The sequence below is a fragment of the Cariama cristata genome, unplaced genomic scaffold (assembly GCF_000690535.1).
Source record: "Cariama cristata isolate BGI_N322 unplaced genomic scaffold, ASM69053v1 scaffold10201, whole genome shotgun sequence".
NCBI lineage: Eukaryota > Metazoa > Chordata > Aves > Cariamiformes > Cariamidae > Cariama > Cariama cristata.
In genome coordinates, this window is record NW_009599839.1 from 50,247 (window position 1) to 68,140 (window position 17,894).

General features: G+C 42.0%; 1 protein-coding gene across 1 annotated transcript; it reads right to left on the reverse strand.

Annotated features, from left to right (window-relative positions):
- Positions 1–3,584: 3,584 nt before the first annotated feature.
- Positions 3,585–16,938, reverse strand: DARS2 (aspartyl-tRNA synthetase 2, mitochondrial; the record flags this gene model as incomplete). The annotated part of the gene is made up of 16 exons (XM_009709822.1): positions 3,585–3,772; positions 4,916–4,991; positions 5,211–5,321; positions 5,797–6,015; positions 6,861–7,013; positions 7,191–7,253; positions 8,479–8,586; positions 9,401–9,580; positions 10,135–10,204; positions 10,979–11,085; positions 11,819–11,865; positions 12,496–12,619; positions 13,631–13,726; positions 14,948–15,049; positions 15,341–15,407; positions 16,769–16,938. Coding segments are annotated over 16 exons (1,881 nt in total), but the record flags the coding sequence as incomplete, so codon positions are not given.
- Between the last annotated feature and the right edge of the window lie 956 nt (positions 16,939–17,894).

Here is a 17,894-nt window from a genome sequence, read left to right on the forward strand (position 1 = left end):
AATTTTACATGCATACATACTGTGGCATGGGAGGCTGGTCTGTGTTTCTGGTAACAGCTGACAGTCTCATTAGTACCTCCAACACAGGGAGAAGTCTGTGTACACTAGTTGTGTAGGAGTCTGTGTACACTAGTTGTATTACACTTGCTCTTTGGACAAAAAGGAATAGTACAGAGGCATCCTCAAGGACTTTGGACTCTCATTAAGTTCATGAGTGGATTTACACTGCTAGTTTGGCTTGGGCCTGGAGACTCGTGCTGCATGAGCAAGGGAAAAAAAACCAACCACCAACCTAAACCACCCAGCAATACAGATCCACCAATCTTTTCTTATACACCACATCTCTAAGGAAAGATTACTTAAATACTAGCTCTTAATGGAGGAGTCCAGGACTTTGCATCTTCTAGCATAGCTGACATAGCAACATTTCTCCAGAAGTTTGTCTCATATCAAAGAAAGGAGGGTAGAAGTGACGAGGGCTCTGTGAAAGCCTGCCATTTGTGGTTATGCTGTAGCCTATTTGCAGCAGGTGTTTCTGAGGGACATTGTGCTGAGATAGTGGTTTTAACATCTATTTTCAGGATCACAGGCCAGCAGCTTTTCTCCAGCAAACATGAGATACTGGTATGCAATATGACCACCCCTTATTTCCATTTCTTTGTAATGTCTGTCTACTCTTGATTCTACCAAAACATGCAGCTAAGCATGCCGTCCAGATTGTGGTTTAAAAGTGACTTTTTCTAGATCAGGCTTCCACAAGCCCAAGTGAAACCTTACACAATGCTCTATAAAAACAAAACCAATGACTTCTCTCCAGCAATATTCACACAAGCACTACCAAATTCACACACCTGTATCATAAGCCACCTTCATTCACAAATCCAAGCACAGATGCCTTGCATAAGTTTGCAATACATCTTTTCCACTGACCTAATTGTGGCAGGACTGCAGCAGCTCAGATGACGTGTTTTGTTGATTTTTTTCACTGTAGCTAATTGTAGCTGTATCACACACTCACAACTGCAGCGAGTCCTTAACATAGCAGTGGGTAAACAAACATCACACAAAACAGCTTGCACAAGAAAGAGGGATGTGTATGCCTTGGAGACAGCTTGCTCACATGTTAACAAGTGCTCTGAAGAAGAATGTTCCAGGCAGTGCTGTATTTCTGCCTAAGCCTCTTAAAGCATCAGTCACCCTTTAAACATTTGATGATAATCCTAATTTAAAGGACTAGGACTCTCCACATGTAAACAGCACTTGCTTTTGCAAACCGTTACTAACCAAATGATATAGTACCCTGTATTTCACAATTTAAAAAAAAATTTCAGCACATTATGTTTACAGTTGTTATAAATCAGTCTGGGAGCAGTGAAGAACTTTTCAGAATAACTGTTGTTTTCTGTGATTCTGTGTCTTCAAGCAAGCCTCTGACATCCCTGCTTTAGGAACACAGATCATCCTCAAGCAAAGTCCATGCAAATCTTAATCTCACTACCAATAAAGAAACTAAATAACAAAATCCAGAATCCTCTAAAAAAAAAAAAGCAGTCTGACTATAATACATAGCCTTGTAGTGGTTGTATTCTGTATCCCCACTTACAAGTTAAGGGAATAAAAATATCTGGTATAACTCTCACAAGGTGACTCTCCTCCCCACAAAAACAACAACAAAATTAAAAAAATATTTTTAACATGGATCTGCTTAGGAAACCAATTTTCAGCTCAGCTTCTCCCTGAAAACTAATCCATTACTGACAGCTTCAGGGCAGGGGGCGTAAAACAAAGGTGAATTAATTTCAAGATAATAAATACTCATATAAGGAAAAAATTAAGGAATTCACAGTGTTCAGCTAGAATAAGTTAATACAAATCCAGGATTGTGTTGTTTTTTTTTAAATACTATTTAACCACGCTCCAAGACTGACGATAACAATCATAACATAAGAAAGGATTTAAGTTTTCTTTTACACATATAACTCCATCTTATAATCTGCAAAGCAGTAGCATGTCAGCTCCACTGTTACTTGTCTACAGATGGTACTTTTATGCTGTATAAAGCACTCAAAAAAGAACCAACCTTAAGGAGAATAGCCACCTCCCTTACCATTTCTTATCAAGAGGACAGTCCAGTCTTTAAAGAAAACCAACAGTGTGCACCACCATGTAATATTATCCCACAATGTGGAGAGTGAATTAGCTGATAACCTTTGGAGCAGCCCAGAATCTGTTAGAACCTGCAGGATAGGATCTCCTGCAGAAGGCTGGAGTTCCGGATCAGCTCAGACAAAAATCGCAGTCTTCCTTCGGTCCTCATACACTTCCTCTGGCAGATGCCTCCTGCTGTCCTTCCCAGCTGGGACACAGTAGCTCTCCCTTTTCTTCCTTGCACCATCTTCCTAGCTTATTCAAGTAATCTCTTCCTTCTCTTTTCCTCAGCTTCTTCACCTTCCTCCTTTCCTCCCACCAATTCTCTGCTTTCTCCAACCTAAACACAGGGTTAAGAACGCTTCTGCACAGGGCTTGCTATACACTACATAGCACAGCCAAATGGCTTGGTCTGGTAGGATGCTGCTAGAGCCCATGCTCTACTCAGCTCAAACTCGTTCCTGCACCATGGCTGTTCTGGTGTGGGAGAGGGATGAACAGTTAGTTACGTGCGAGGAACTTGCTGCTGCACTACTCACCACTGTAGCAGCAGGTTTGCAGTACCAGGCAGAATTCACAGAAGTCTGGCAACCCTGCTACACTGTCACAGATTTCTTGTCATCTCCTGGAGGGATCAGGGATCACAAAATATAACTTGCAGCTTGCTGTTGCAGAGAAAGCCCAAAGCCAAGCTCAGTCAAAAACACATTGCCAGATAAATTTTATTTACAAACATACAAACTTCAGAATTAGTGTGCTGAAAAGCACCAGGACCACAGGCCCTAAAGGCAGTTCATCACCTCTTTTGACGAGTATTGCGAGGACAACTGTCGAAAGTGTTACGAATGCTTCTCTCCTCCTCTCTGAAGAGAGAGCACAGCTGAACATGAACTCCCCATGACAAGTTCTGGATAATCTTGTATCCTCCAACATGAGACAAGCTGCTGGCTACACTGAAGTTTTGCTGTGAAGTGTCCAGAGCTCTTGGCCTAGCACTGCTTTATTGTAACAGTCCTCAGCTAGCAGACTCCATTCTCATCAGGAATACAAACCATCCTGTCAGGGAAGTTGATACTATCTCCTCCAGGTGGGAGGAAAAATACTTCACAAGGGACACACAAAAAGTGGGGAGTGGAAAAAAATAGAACCCATCTTCCCTCCAGTATGACACCCCAAAGCCAACAGTCTCAATATCCTATGCTAAAATTATGTTCTTTTCTTTGGTTTTCTACTACTCCTTCCCATTAACAACCCAAGGGTGAATTCCTATCAGGGAGCCCATATCTATTTTCCTTTCAATCCTGAAACTGCCATAGTACAGTGGGGTTGTACTGCCTGCCCCCCATAACAGTTGATGTTTTCTGAACTGAATTCTAGTATTTAGAAGATGTAACCACCTCTGATTAAACAGATTAGCGTACATCACTGGTTTTAAGTCAGTTTTTCTTTGCTTCTTTTTCTGCAAGAGGCCAGGAAATCTGGATGTGATATGGCTCTAGTTCTTCTGGAGTGACAAAGTCTGGAGCATTGCCCATCAGATCTCGTCCCCTGAAGGATTTAGGAAAAGCAATGACATCTCGGATACTTGGAGCATCAACAATGAGAGAGATCAGCCTGTCAAGTCCTGGAAGGAGAAAACAAATTGGTAAACTACTTGAGTTATGGCCCTATATTACTTCCTCTGATTCAGAAAAGTCGGAAAGATGGAGTAGATAATATTACTGAGCTTGAAGAATAAAAGTGAAGTAAGTAAGGGGAAAAAAAAAAATTAATCTCAACCAGTAGCAGAGAAACAGACCTGCCTAAAGAGCAGAAATGCCTAGCAAAATAAAGCCTTTCAAAATTACAGAAAGTTCTGCAAGGACTGCAGACCAAGGACTGCAAGACAGAGACAGTGCCTTTGCAAAGGCAGCATAACAAAACCAGAGCAGCTAAGTGGCAGGAACACTGTCAGGGCTCTATTTCACTGCTCGAAGTTCCTGGTCAACCAGTTCTGAAGGATTACAACAACTAGGAGGAATTCAAAAAGACTGAGTCTCTGGGTGACTGAATGGAGGGAAATCACACTGGAAGATCATAGGTTAAAATACTACCTTTGCTTTTTTGTACCTTTTGTTTGTTTGTTTTGGGGGGTTGTCTGGTTGGTTCCAAACCCCCCCCCCCTTTTTTAAAACCAAACTTGCAGGGTTCTAGGAGAAAAAAAATTCTGACATTATCTGAATTAATGAGCAAAACAGAGAAGAAGGGAAGTAAGACTGAAGCAGAGGGCAAGGACTGAAGCAGAGGGCAAGGTTGTGGCAGTGACCGAGGGTTGTGTGAAACAAAGTACCATGCTGGCCCAGGCCTCTAGGCATGCAGTACAGGGATCCTGTTCTGGCTGCACAGGAATAAGAATTCAAGATTACCTAATCTTAATGAATACACCGTTCATAGAACAGCAAATAAGGATCATCCTTAGAGCCACCAATATGTGATTTGGTCCTCCCATAAGAACTAAATGACACTGTGATGCTGGGGAGGAACACTGAAACACTCTGCACTTGGTGATGAGACCTCCGTTTCCTTCTGCAAAGCAGCTACAGAGATGGAAGCACTGTGTAAGCCCACACAGTGTAATCATGTTGGTGTGCCAAACAGCAACACCAGAACAGTCATCTTTATCAGGAGACAAGGCTTTTGCTAACAAGCATGAGGCTTGCTCCTGGGATCTAATATGCCCAAAAGTGTCACAAGACACTTGGCATCTGGAGAGCTCCAGAGCACTTACCTAAAGCGATTCCTCCATGAGGTGGCGCTCCAAACTCCAAAGCCTCAAGCAGATGGGACAGCACCTCAGAATCCTCCTGCAAAATTACATAAAAAGTGTCACTGAACAAGCAATGCCCTTTCTACTAGGAATGTAAGATGAAGGTATGATGATGTCATCCATCACTCAGGGCTAGGAGTTATGTTTCCTTATCTGAGAAGTGCACAAGCATTTCTTTCATAATTTGAAATAGGTGTTTAAATTAATTAGTCCTTTGAATCTCCTAGAGAATGTTAGAGACATCTGTAGGTGTTACCTTCAGCACTTTCTCCAGCACAAAACGCTGTTGTTCTGCACAATGAATTCTGATGGAGCCACCTCCAACTTCATTGCCATTCAGCACAAGGTCATAGTGCTGGCTACGAACCTGCAGAAAGAGAAGAACAAGCACCTTGGATGCAGCTGTGCCCCAGCCTTACTAACAACAACCTGCACACAGACAGCAAAGACACTGGGAATGAAGCCATGACATACTACAACACCACTCTCTCTATAGTACCTTGCAGTTCAGATACCAGTCCTATTGGGAGGCATGGACTGCTGCTAACAGGTGTGGGAGATCCCTTTGCAAAGCTGATCAAAACCTGAAGCAGCATGGGATGAGTCAGAATATAAGACTCTTCACCTTAAGCAACTGTTTCTTAAAACCCCTTTTGTCAGGGGCATTCACGGATGTTTGCCACTCAGAGAAATCTGGAAGCCATCTCTTCCAGACATGTACAATACGCAGTTAGTTCCATGAAACAGCATCTCTTTTTACACTAAAACCAGTTGTTACTTGCCTAGGTTTCCACAACACAGAGCTGTTAAAGAGCCAGCATGGCAGGCATGACGTTAGTTACCTTTGCAGGATCAGAATAGAGGAGGTTGGTATCTGAAGGATGAGGGGCAGTGAAGGGGTGATGAGCAGATTCCAGTTCAGTGGGATTCTCTTCCTTTGGGAGGAAAAGGGGGAAATCCACCACCCACAGAAAGTGAAAAGCTGTAGGATCACGGAGTACCAGCCCAGCTGCCTCAAGGAGGTCAGCACTCTCCAACCGTAGGCTTCCTAATGCAGAGCACTGCAAAAGAGAAGGGAGAGACTGAGGGAAATTCTGCTCTCAGGAAAGTTGCTCAAACACCAACCAGGAAAAGAGCATTTCATAAAGGTAGTATCACAAACAGCATCAGTTGTAATGCATTGTTGCCTTAAACACTTTTGCTTTGTATCCTGAAAGATATCACCTTCCTGCGGAGGCAGTAGCAGCTCCAGGGTTTGAAAAAGACAAAGTAAGGAGCTGGGAAGTCCATTTTCTGCCAACTGTTCCATCTTCACAGAACTTTCCTAGACTAACCTCAAGCCCTACACAAATATGGATTAATAGGAGGAACACAGGTAAGATCTGCACTTTGCAGACAGAGAAATGAAAGCACTGAAGGAGGATATGACAAAATTTTGGCTATCAAGCCAAGCATGACACCTTGTCATAAACCAATGCTTGGAAGGCAACATCTGCTGGCAAGAATACAGAGAACAGTAGGGACAGAATCTCCCATCACTGCTGCTAATGAGCAGCTGTGCTTCACTCTTGTCATCTGCTTATGGGAGACAAAATTACCTAGTTGACCTTGTTTTGATGCTTTAAAAATTAAGTTATGGTGAGAGAAAAGGAGGCACTGCTTTGTTCCTGTTTTATATTCCAGCCTTCATTTCAGTTATGAGTTCTTCCCAGAATTTGACCAGGGGAAACGAAAGCAATAGGTACATTTCATGCATTATTTGCTGTTGCTATAGCTTCAGCTCCAGAGAAACCCAAGAATTAGATGATGACCTATTTTAATAATAAGAGTTAAACTACGGTCAAATAACATCAAGCGATCATCAGCAACATTAAACTCACACAGCCACCCAAGAAATGCTTCCTACCACTTGCTTGTGTTCACCAGCTGCCAGCAGTACCACATCATCCACTTGCATGTTCAGCACTTGGATAAGCTCTGACTGCTGCGTCTCACCAAGAAACTTCGTAAGCAGAGACTTCAAGCTTCCATCAGGCCTGCAGATAATTTCCATGATTTCCTAAAGAAACATAAAAGTATGTTCAGTCCAGTGCTGCCCTCTCTTGTCTTGAGAGATCACATGCTCAGGCACCAACTCAGCTACTAAAAACCGAAATCCCCCTTACTCTGCCTGCAAGTGCCTTTATACATACGTTGTCATTCACTGTTTCCAATGCCTCAGCAGTGTTTGTCTCACCTGGTTAAACTGGGATTTTGCAGACCCCTTTAATAACTCCAGGTCTTTATTTTTAAGATATCTCTAGGGAAAGAGCAAGAGAAGACACATTAAACTTCAATAAAATCTATGGAAAGCCTGACTAGGATTCAAATCTACTGACTGAGCCGTTTCCAAACTTCAAGTTCTTTTGTTTCTAGTAGAAGTTCTTATGAGGGCTGTGGAACAGGACAGGGCCCACAGCACTAGCCTGCGGCTAGGTATCTTCTCCAAGGGCTGCTTTCAGGAAGAGGCCCCTCTAGGTTATGCATCTGGCTGTAGTTTTTCTCCCCGCTCACAAATCAGATGTAGCTGGTCAGCAGAGTCAGATCATGCCAACTAACTGCCTCCAGCATGCAGAAACAAGGTTATAACACCACACTGTTGATGGGGAAGGCAGAGCTCAATTTGGAGGAACAGAGGGAAACCAACTGGGCTGACTCTCACATGCAAAGAAATGCAGTAGATGAGGATCTGCGTCAAGATCTTGATATTTTTTCAGCTATTCTAATGTTTAGAGAGGCTCCAGATTCCACTTTTGTTTTGCTCAAACACGCCCTTTAGTGCCCTCTCGTGGTAAGCCAGTAACTTGCACTTTGTGTCAAAACTAAAGGAATCCCAAGAGAAACCATGCTCAGAAAGTCTTGTTCCCCAATAAAAAACTCAGTGTTTAGTGGATGTTTTTTCCATACTGTCTGATCTGCAAAGATGCCCACAGCCAGAATTAAATCTGCTTGCCTGCCAAAATACATGGCTGTATCAAATAATCTTCTACATCTATTGTTAGCCTTGGATTTGGTCCATGACATTCTCGTTACCAGACATGAGTTGTGCCCACAAATGCAGCAGAAGCAACCAGGAGAAGGGCATGTAACCACCTGACCTTTCTCTCATTAGCCCAGAACAGAGCTGTGCCATACCTGGCTCTATTTCAATCTCTTGCCAAAGGGCACAATTTATTATTGCACATCAGAAGCTATCCTTGACAGAAGCAAGCTGAAGCCCTAAGAGGCTTCCCTGTCCTCAAGGGATCTTGCAGCTCTGTTCTCTTCCTCCCCTTCCTAAGGGTAATATATTCTTCCTGTTACCTGATCTTCTTCATTCTAACACCACTCAGCCCAATCTGACATCAATTACAACCAATCCCAAGTGCCCTGAAGGGCACCACTCCCCCAGTAATAGCAAGAAACATTTCCATACCAACAAAGTAATTCAAATTAACATCTTTATTACACATAAACCTTAAGCAGTATGTAAAAGCATCACTTACCACTCCCTGAGGGATACAAATGGCTTTGACAGCGCCATGTGGGCAACTGAGTGCATTCTGCACAAACTGAATGTCCGATCTTCGTAAAAAATCACTGATATCCACTATCTGAGAAAGGAGAAAGCAGTTGTGGTAGGAACATGAAGCAAAAACACCTGTGTCTTAAGGCCTTCAACACCATCCCCTGGGACTTCCATTTCTTTGCTCAGAGAAATCAAATGTTTCACAGAAAAATGAATGGGGTCAAGCTAGAATAACCATTAGGAGGCTGAGCAGTGACAAAACAGAAACGCAAGACAGCCAGGAAAACCCAAGGTTGAGATAGTGACATCCTACCACAAAGCAAAGAGAGCTGTACACTGAAAGAGAAACTCCCAAAATTAACTCCTGGGAAAAATATAAGATGCTTTCTTGCTTTTCAGCATTGTTCCTCTTAATACATTTGTCAATATTCTTATTTCATACTTTCATACTCTTATTTCATATACAAACAGTGTATGCACACAACCACAGTCTGTTACCTTGAAAATATCTTCAGGCCATGAAAAGGCTGGAGAAGCCTGTCTCATGAAGCGTGCTCACCAGAAGTATGCTTTGGAGTGCAGCAGGTAAAAGCACTTAAGGTATCTGTTGATGCCTTATGGGCTTCTGTTCCTAGACAGTCAAGATGCATTGCTTCCTAACACTACATTATCTTTAAAATAAAATTTTCTTAAAACATACCTTTTCCACTGCCAACTAACCAAACCCTCTCTTCTCCAAGAGATGTTTACCTGTACAAAGCAGCAACGATGGGATAGACACCTTGGGGAAGTTATAGCATTAAGAACCCTAACCAATCACATGTTTGTGATCCAAATAATCATTATTAAAATACTAACAGAAAGGAAAAGCTACAAGTTTCCAATGGGCAAACCCTCACCTTCATCCCAAAACGAGTGTCTGGTTTATCAGTCCCATAGTCAGCCAGTGCCGCCTCATATGTCATGGAAGGGAAAGGAGTTGTAATGGACCCTCTTTCCTCAGGCCAGGAATATTGCAGGAGGCCCTCTATCAGTCTCTGGATCCCAGTTTGATCTACAAATGACATCTCTATATCTATCTTAAAACAGAAAACAAAAGGGTGGATTCCACATTAGCCACAGGTGTTGCCTTTGCACTGCTACTTGCAGAAGCTCTTGGCCATAAAGCCAGCATAACAAGAAACAATATACTACATGAAATCATAGTATGACTGCATTAGACTGAGGATGTGCTTACGATCTCCCTACAGCCTGATGACTCAGGCAATCTCTTTAGAGAACTGAATGAGGTAATGATGACAAGGACAGAGGGAGAAACCTTGAATGAACCAGGCTAACTCTGAGGAATGGGATGCCCGACCCAGCAGGACAGGAGATTGCATCATCAAGCACGATCACTGCTGCAACACAATTCCCACACGCACTGCACCTGGGACTGTGCTGTCAGCCAAGGACAGGAACCACTCTGTGTATGTTCCATAACAACTTCAAAGGGCCATGTCTGCGAAACATGCAGCAAACATTGTACCCCCAAGCAGCACAAGAGCTAGCAGAAACTAGGCCTTCAGAAGGGAAAATTGCTACAAGCTGTTTGGGGTGAGGAGGAGGGCAAAAGGCAGCATGAGCTGGTTACCTGAGTGAATTCAGGCTGTCTGTCAGGCCGCGAACCTTCATCTCGGTAGCAGCGAGCAACCTGAAAGTACCTGCAATAGTACTTTTACTTAGATAACAATTTAAAGTACCCTAAATTAAACTGTGGCTATAAAAATAAAAAATGAAAAAAGTCTGTTCCCTTTGCAGCAGATGATCATAGCTCTGGTTGTTCGCATCCCCTCAAAAGCATGAGATTTTGAGTGGAAGCAACTGTTATCAGCAGCTGTATCCATCTCTGACCATACCTCCAGAGGCATGTGGAGGCTGCCTCGTGAGCTGTGTCCCAACAGGGGCATACGCAACCCCTTTCCCACCTTCTGCTCCAAACCCTGACTCTGCTAAGGGCAGTGCAAAACTCACTCATAATCAAGACCTGGCCTTGCATAAACAATTGCCTCCCTATCCTTCAATTTGATTTGGAGGAACAAGCCCAGTTAACAGCTTTGTACTCATGCAGCCTGAGAACATGCTTTCCTTGTCTCAGTCCTGCTCAGCTGCCCAGCCTCATCTCAATTAGTTCTATAGCTTACTCTTGGAGAGGCTTTTATCACACACCAGATTTTCTGCCCTTCAGATCAGGTTTCCATTTAAAACAGTGAAGATTTCAACCTTCAAACAGGATGCCTCCCAGTAAGAGGAAATGTATTATTGCTGGGGGGCAAAGGGCCTTGCCTAGCTGACAAGTCCTCAGTATTTAAGGATCCCCTCTTCAACACAAAACCCTTGGCAATAAGTTTTTTGGGAAATATCTAAAAAGCTCACAGACCAAACCAAGCAAACCCTGGATGGGACGTGCAGAGAACAGGAGCCCAAGAAACTCTTACCTGTCCAGGCCTCCAACCATGAGGAGCTGCTTGAACTGCTGAGGACTCTGTGGCAGAGAGTAGAACTTGCCTGCTTCCCTCGAGGGCACAAGGAATTCTTTTGCTCCCTAGTATCAGAAAGCAAAGCTTACACAATTCAGCAAATAAGTGGCCTCAATTTCTGACAGAGAGCACAGACTAGAAGCACAAGAGGGAAGGACCTATTTTTCCCATTATGAAATCCCACTTGTGAGAAAAATGGCTGTTTGTACATTACACTTAAAAAATAAATCTGTTAACCAACTTGGTCCAAAGTATCCCAAAGGACGATTCTCTACCTTCTGCTCTGAGAGACTAATGCATAACAATACATCATCCAAGACGGGTTTAAATGCAAGAACTTCATGTGTTAGCTGAATCAACAATTCCTGGGCTACAGTGCTCTGTGATTATTTTTGAAATGGAAGAAAGGAATATAAACTCAGAGATTAAAATGCCTTGAGTAGTGCCACTGCAGGAACCTGTTAGTTAAGAGACAAACACTAGGGAAACAGTCCTCAGAGGAAGATTTTTGGTTTTATTATCTGGCTGTCCTAGGACAGGACTTACATTCAACATGCACTCTACGAGACAGAAGCTTCATTCATTTGAAGGCTCAAAATTAAGACACAAAATGTCACCTCTCCCCTTTCACTCCCTCTACTTTTAAAAGGATCCATGTATCATACCAGAAACTTGCACATGAGCTGTTACTCAGCGAGGGAACAGCAGTGCAGGCAGAGTGGCAAGTGACAATAATTCAACCATGGACAGCCTATGCTATCATGGGAGGCTAAAATGCATTACTAACAGAATACATACCCCTGGCGTTCTCTTAAAAAGTGTTGGAGTTTCTACATCCACGAACCCTGAGGAACAAACACACCCTTCAGACACAGAACATGCTGAGAGCAGGGAGAATCAGTATGAGACAGTAGGCTAGAGTAGGGTTAGTGAGCAAAATAGGTAATCAAGCACACCATGCAGCCTCTCCAAAACCTACAGATTTCCCTGCTTCTAAGAATAACTTGGGTAATGACAGATTTAAAGGCTCTGAGCTACTCTGATGTCCTGCCAGAACTGTTGATGACAGAGGACACCATATAGGCTGAAAAACTGTTAATTCTCTATCTATTTTGAACTAGGCTTTGCTTTTCCAAAAAGGACTTCCTGATTTTAAGATAAGCAAGAGCCTTGTACAAAATCCATCCCTTTGACATGCCTCAAGTTGAGCGACCAAAAGAGGGAAACTACCTGCAAGAAGCCTTTTCTCATTTTAAACAACTGGTTTGTCAAGTGACAAGAGATTTCAACACAGTTTCTTCTTTAGGCCTGCCAACGTCCCTCTAGAGACCTCACTGCAGGCAAATATATCCTTACTAAGCGGGACCAGTTTGGAGTAGCAAGTTGATTTGCAATCTCTCCCAGCAATAGGAAACAGAAGAAGGGAGGGCTAAAACATTGTTTGCTGCACATTGTTCTTCAAGCACTTTTCTTACCATGGAGGTTACACAGATATTCCCGTATCCTCATCACTATCTGTGATCTCAGCCGCAGGTTATACTGCAACTGGAAGCTACGCAAGTCCAAGTAGCGATACTGCATCCTTAAGGCCTCTGATTTCTGGAGATACAAGATAATTACGATTAAGACACAAAATTCAAATTGCATGTCTAAAGAAGCTGCTCCTAAAGCCACAGGACAAAAGGGGGAAGCTAAAAAAAGGATGCTGCTCTATTGCCACAATCCACCCACTACCCACAACCTACGCTGATAAACATCAGCCACAGAGTGTTTCCCTGCATGACAATTACTTAAAAAAAAACAAACAAACAAAAAACAAACAAACAAAAAACCAAAAGAGGACAGACATTTACTGTGATAGCTGCCTCAAAGCTCAAGATTTCAGCCCTCCTCACCCTCAGTCCACTGCAGACTGTAGCAATCCTCCTTGAGATTTTTAAGCAGAAGAGAGGTATCATATACAGATGTAAAGGAACAACTACATGGTGATATGTCCTTATTACAGACAAGAAAATTAAACTACTGCGGATGATAGGAATTGTCCAGGACCCATAACACAGAATGAACAGGACTCTGTTCTCCCAATTCTAACACCTACGTTATTGGTCACAGTTTCAATGTCACAGAGAATATCTTCAATTAACAGCAATGACACTCCTATACCATGAAGCCTGCACTAAAACTAACCTCTTATAAGACACTGTACTTAGAGGAAGAAAATCCTCTGGCTGACTAGCTACTTGCCCAGATAAGACTAATCACCCTCGCCTTAAAACACAGCAGTGCATTGGCAGGTTCTATTTCACACTCTCAAAGCTAGCATAGCCTGATTTCTTTCACTCTTCCCTTTACCATCTGTTCTTACAGTGATATTTGAAAACCCTGTGCACTGGAATCATCCAAGTCTTGTTTTCTGCTTAACTCTCATTAGAAATACATCCTCACAGCTAACAAGCAGCACCCCTATTTTAAATACCATCCTTCCCCCAAAGCACAGCTGAGAGAACCAGGAGAAGCTCTCAGATGTTTTGCCATCACCCTGGGCAAACTCCCAATTTATTGAAGAGCCACTACTTCAGTTAAAAAAAAAAAAAAGAAAAACACAGACACCTTGATAAAATCCTTGATTTCAAAAGGTAGCTTCTTGCAGGAGTTTAGGATCTCTGCAGTCTCCACCTTCACTTCAATATCCCCTGTTGGCATTTTCTGGAGCAAAGAGGCAAGAAAAAGTTAGATTCAAAACTTAGGGAAAACAATTGGACAAAGGTATTTCACAGATGGTCGGTGGGAAAAAAAGAAACCCATGTGATTATTCTCCCTGCTTTCTAACACAGTATAACTCAGAGAACTTCTCTCAAGGACAGATTTCTCCTAGATTACCCTTCTGTTCAGAAAAACAGAAGTCACCTCACCAAAGACAGCATGTTCTTTCCCAGTAGCATACTGATCTCTACAAGAAATACAATTACTTTTCCTTTGCTTTCTCCCTGAAGGAGATGCTGAGCAGAGAGGAACAGTCAGGCACAGATCTTTCTAGGGCACATGCATTTGGACAAAATACCAGTTCCATTAGCCACAGTGAAACCACACGGTATACATTTTAGTGTGCACTAGCAGCATCACCATCAGTCCTTAATACAAGTCAAAAAAGGCAACTTGTGAGGAACTTCTCAGAACTTCCAGTTCTGAACACCAGTTCTCAGAACTAGTCTTCTTTTTCTTAGATCCCAAGGGAGAACAGACAGCTTCCCCCACTTAGCACTGTGCCACACCAAAGTTCATTTGAGCCTACAGAACTCTTTCTGTTTACCAGGGAAAAGTATATACAACCTTTCAACAAAATGACAAATTATTAAAAGAAATAAAAGCATGGCTTGAAGCCTGTGTTCTTCACGGACATCTGTAAGTGGTCAGAACAAAAAAAGTTAGTCATAAATCCAGGTTCTCTTCTTAGGCCTGCCAGTGATGGGATACATACAATCCTGACAGATTAATCTATGGCTGATTACAATGACAGCGAGGAATGCATAACATTAAAAAATTATTCAATCTCTGTTTCCTATACAATGAGAACAGCAAAATCTATTCTGAGTGAGAAATAGGTCATCACATGCTGTGGAACTTGTGAAGACAATACTTGTTTTCAAGAAAAACACGTTCTCAACCACACTTTGAAAGTCTGAAAAAGCTAGCCACTATCCTTTCAAAGGGCTGGAATATAATTTAACTTGTGGACACATGTAATGCGCTTTGAGGTTCTCCTAAGTTACATGTCATAGCAGTTATTTCACCTCACATTATCTGACGATAGGCCGTCGCATACTCAGAACCCATGGCAAAGCTATGACGCAAAACCCACCGTATTCCTACTATCCAGTGCTCTTTTCCACAAGGAATAAAACCCCCAAGAGACCCCAATATCCTCACCGGATTCTCCTGTCCTGGGGGCCGAGGGGACACAATTCCAGTCACTCGCACAACAGACTCCACTGGGGCATTAGACAAGAGCTTCTTCACATGGGAATGTGCCTGCAAGAAGACGACAAGGTCTCGCAGAAATTCAAAGAACAGGACAAAGGCAACATGCTCAAGGGCTTCATTTCTTAACAGCCCATTTGAATTCAGGATTGCTCCTCATAAGCCAGAAGAAATTAATGTTTCTGTTGCAGTGCCAGATCAGGGCTCTCATAATGCTTAAATCTACTTGTGAGTCAGAGCACTCAGTCTGACAAAGTACTCCATTCTACTCTCTGTGTCTGCTTGACCCAAGCTACCAAAGGAAAAATAAAAATAACAGACTCATACTTTGGTAGCACTTACCTCATCCTGGGGAATGATGATCTGGGTCAGTCCCTGGAAATCCCTCAAAACCAGAAACAGGCCTTGTCTAATCCACGAAAAACACAAAAAGAAAAACTTTTTTTTCAAGAATTCAGTAGTCTTTTGCTTTTTAAGCCAAAGCACATGGCAACTTGCTACTTTCTGTACTTTGTGACTAATCTGAAAGCACTTCCAAGTAATGTATGTACAGATACTCTTCCCACATCTGAATTTAATCTGAACAATTTTTTTCAGGTTTTGCCCAGTCACAGACAAACAATGTGCAAATAACCAGGAGAGGATTTTAACTTGAACATTAATCCATGTAGAGCAGGGATTCTGAACACATGCAATTTCCTGCTGGGAAACATCGTTCAGATAAACACATATAGATGAGCAATAAAACTAAAGTTCACAGGGACAGAAAAAAAAATAATCCAACCACAAAAAAAGAAGTAGAACATTGATCCCATAAAAAGTTTCACATGAACAATCCACACTTTGAGACCCAGAATCATAAATCTTGATGTCTTCAGCTGCAGTAGAGGGAGCTACCATTGTACCATCAAGAAACTGTCAACTGGAACATGCTCTGGCTGTCTTTAAAAGCAAGAGCACAACGATGGCATTGCAATAATCCTAACTGTTTCTTGGAACTCCACTCACAACTGTTCAAAGATGAGATGCTCAGGACCTTCTAAAAGAAAAATCCATGCAGACCATCGCTCCTGAACAATGCTGGATAAAACCAGCCTCTCAGGACTGTAAAATGCAAAAAGGCAACTTTTGATACAAGTTAATTTCATCAAAGTCACAGGACCCATCTCCATTTTACAAGCACATACTCAGGAACAGAACATTTTGTAGCATCTTTCATGCTACATGGAGACATGCTTTTCATCCTACATTTATAAAACGTTCAACTCTGTTAGGAGTGATTATATCACACCACCTATAGCAAACTATCAGAATTAACATTTCATCCTCTGCTAACCACCTTTTCCTAATATTTCTTTTTTAAGCAAAACTTGCCTATTTCAAATATGCATCGCTAGTTGCTGCACTTGAAAAGACCACCAACACCATTTGCTTAAAATTTAAGGACACTATATAAAAGAAGTTATTCGCTCACAGCTGTTACAATTGCTATAAATATGTTATTACTTTTTTGCTCTCCTAAACAATGAGGGTGATAATATGTAACTGTTTTACAGTGTTGTAATGAGGATCAATTAACATTTGTATGAAACTCTGAAATTTTAAATACTGTTCTAGCATGGTTCTCAACTGCTTTACTCACTTCAGAAGTGACTACTGCAGGATACGAAAAGAAACTTGAAGCATTAAAAAAGTGTTTGAATGCAGGCCCAGACCATACATTGGATCTGGCAAATAAGCATCTCCATTTTCACCTTGGTTTGCATTTACCTTTGATACTGAATCCATCCATAGAGCGTGACCTCTTGTCCCACGTGAGCAGAACGCAGCTCTCCACAAGTGTTGGTCCGAGTGATGAAACTATTGAAGTCTCGAATAGAAATAATAAGTTCTTTTGCAGTTTTTGCAAACAAGCAAGACAAAACAGTTACAGAGGTTACCTCTCCAACACCAACATAATTTAGACATATATAAAGAAGTTACTCCATATATCCTCGATATGACTGCTGTAAGACATTAGGACATAATTACAACATGAAATTATTCTAAATAAGTTTAAGACAAGTTATTTCTATGTCTCAGTCAAACTCTCACACAGAAATCTGAACAGAGTCTTGCTGCAAACTGTTGCCCTGCAAATTTCAGGGGCAAGAGAAGGGAAAGCTGCAGATCAGTCCTGAGGCATGCTGACAATTTCACATTCGAATCTAGAAGATACAGCAGAAAAGGTGCTTAACAAGCCAAGACTGAAACCTACTGACACCTACCATGTGGATGTAAACTGAACAGCTTCCTTCCTGCGACTACCAACAACAGGCCTGAACCATGATTACAGAAGACTTTCCACATACCCCAGTGCGCCTAGAATCATTACGTATTTACAAAATCAGTCACACCATTCACAGAACATGCTAGACATTCAGCTTGAATTTGAAGGATGCTATTACCTAGACATATATACATACAATTACATGAACTAATCTCCCTTGCTACTCTTACCAGAGTCTTCACAATTAAAAAAGTAGAGGGCACAAAGGTTTGTTTTCCAACTATTACATTAGGTATTCAGCTACCCCTGTTGTTTACGGATTATGTGCTACAGAAGAAAGAGGGTCAAAAAGCAAAGTAAAAGCTCAGGAAAAAAAAAAGAAAATTGGACAAATAGGTTTCAATGCACTTTGAATAGCAATACATTGATGAGATGCCAAAAAAATAAAAACATGATTTAGAGAAGACATTTAAAAGAGCAATCTAAGGAAAACAATTTGTCACAAGTGTGCCTTTAATCGGCTGAGCAGACTACCCTGACCTAGGTCCCAGGAAGAAAAAGATAACCAAAACCCAGAGGAGGCAGCGGGAATAAGCCAAACGCTTCTTTCTCACCTGGAGCCACCGG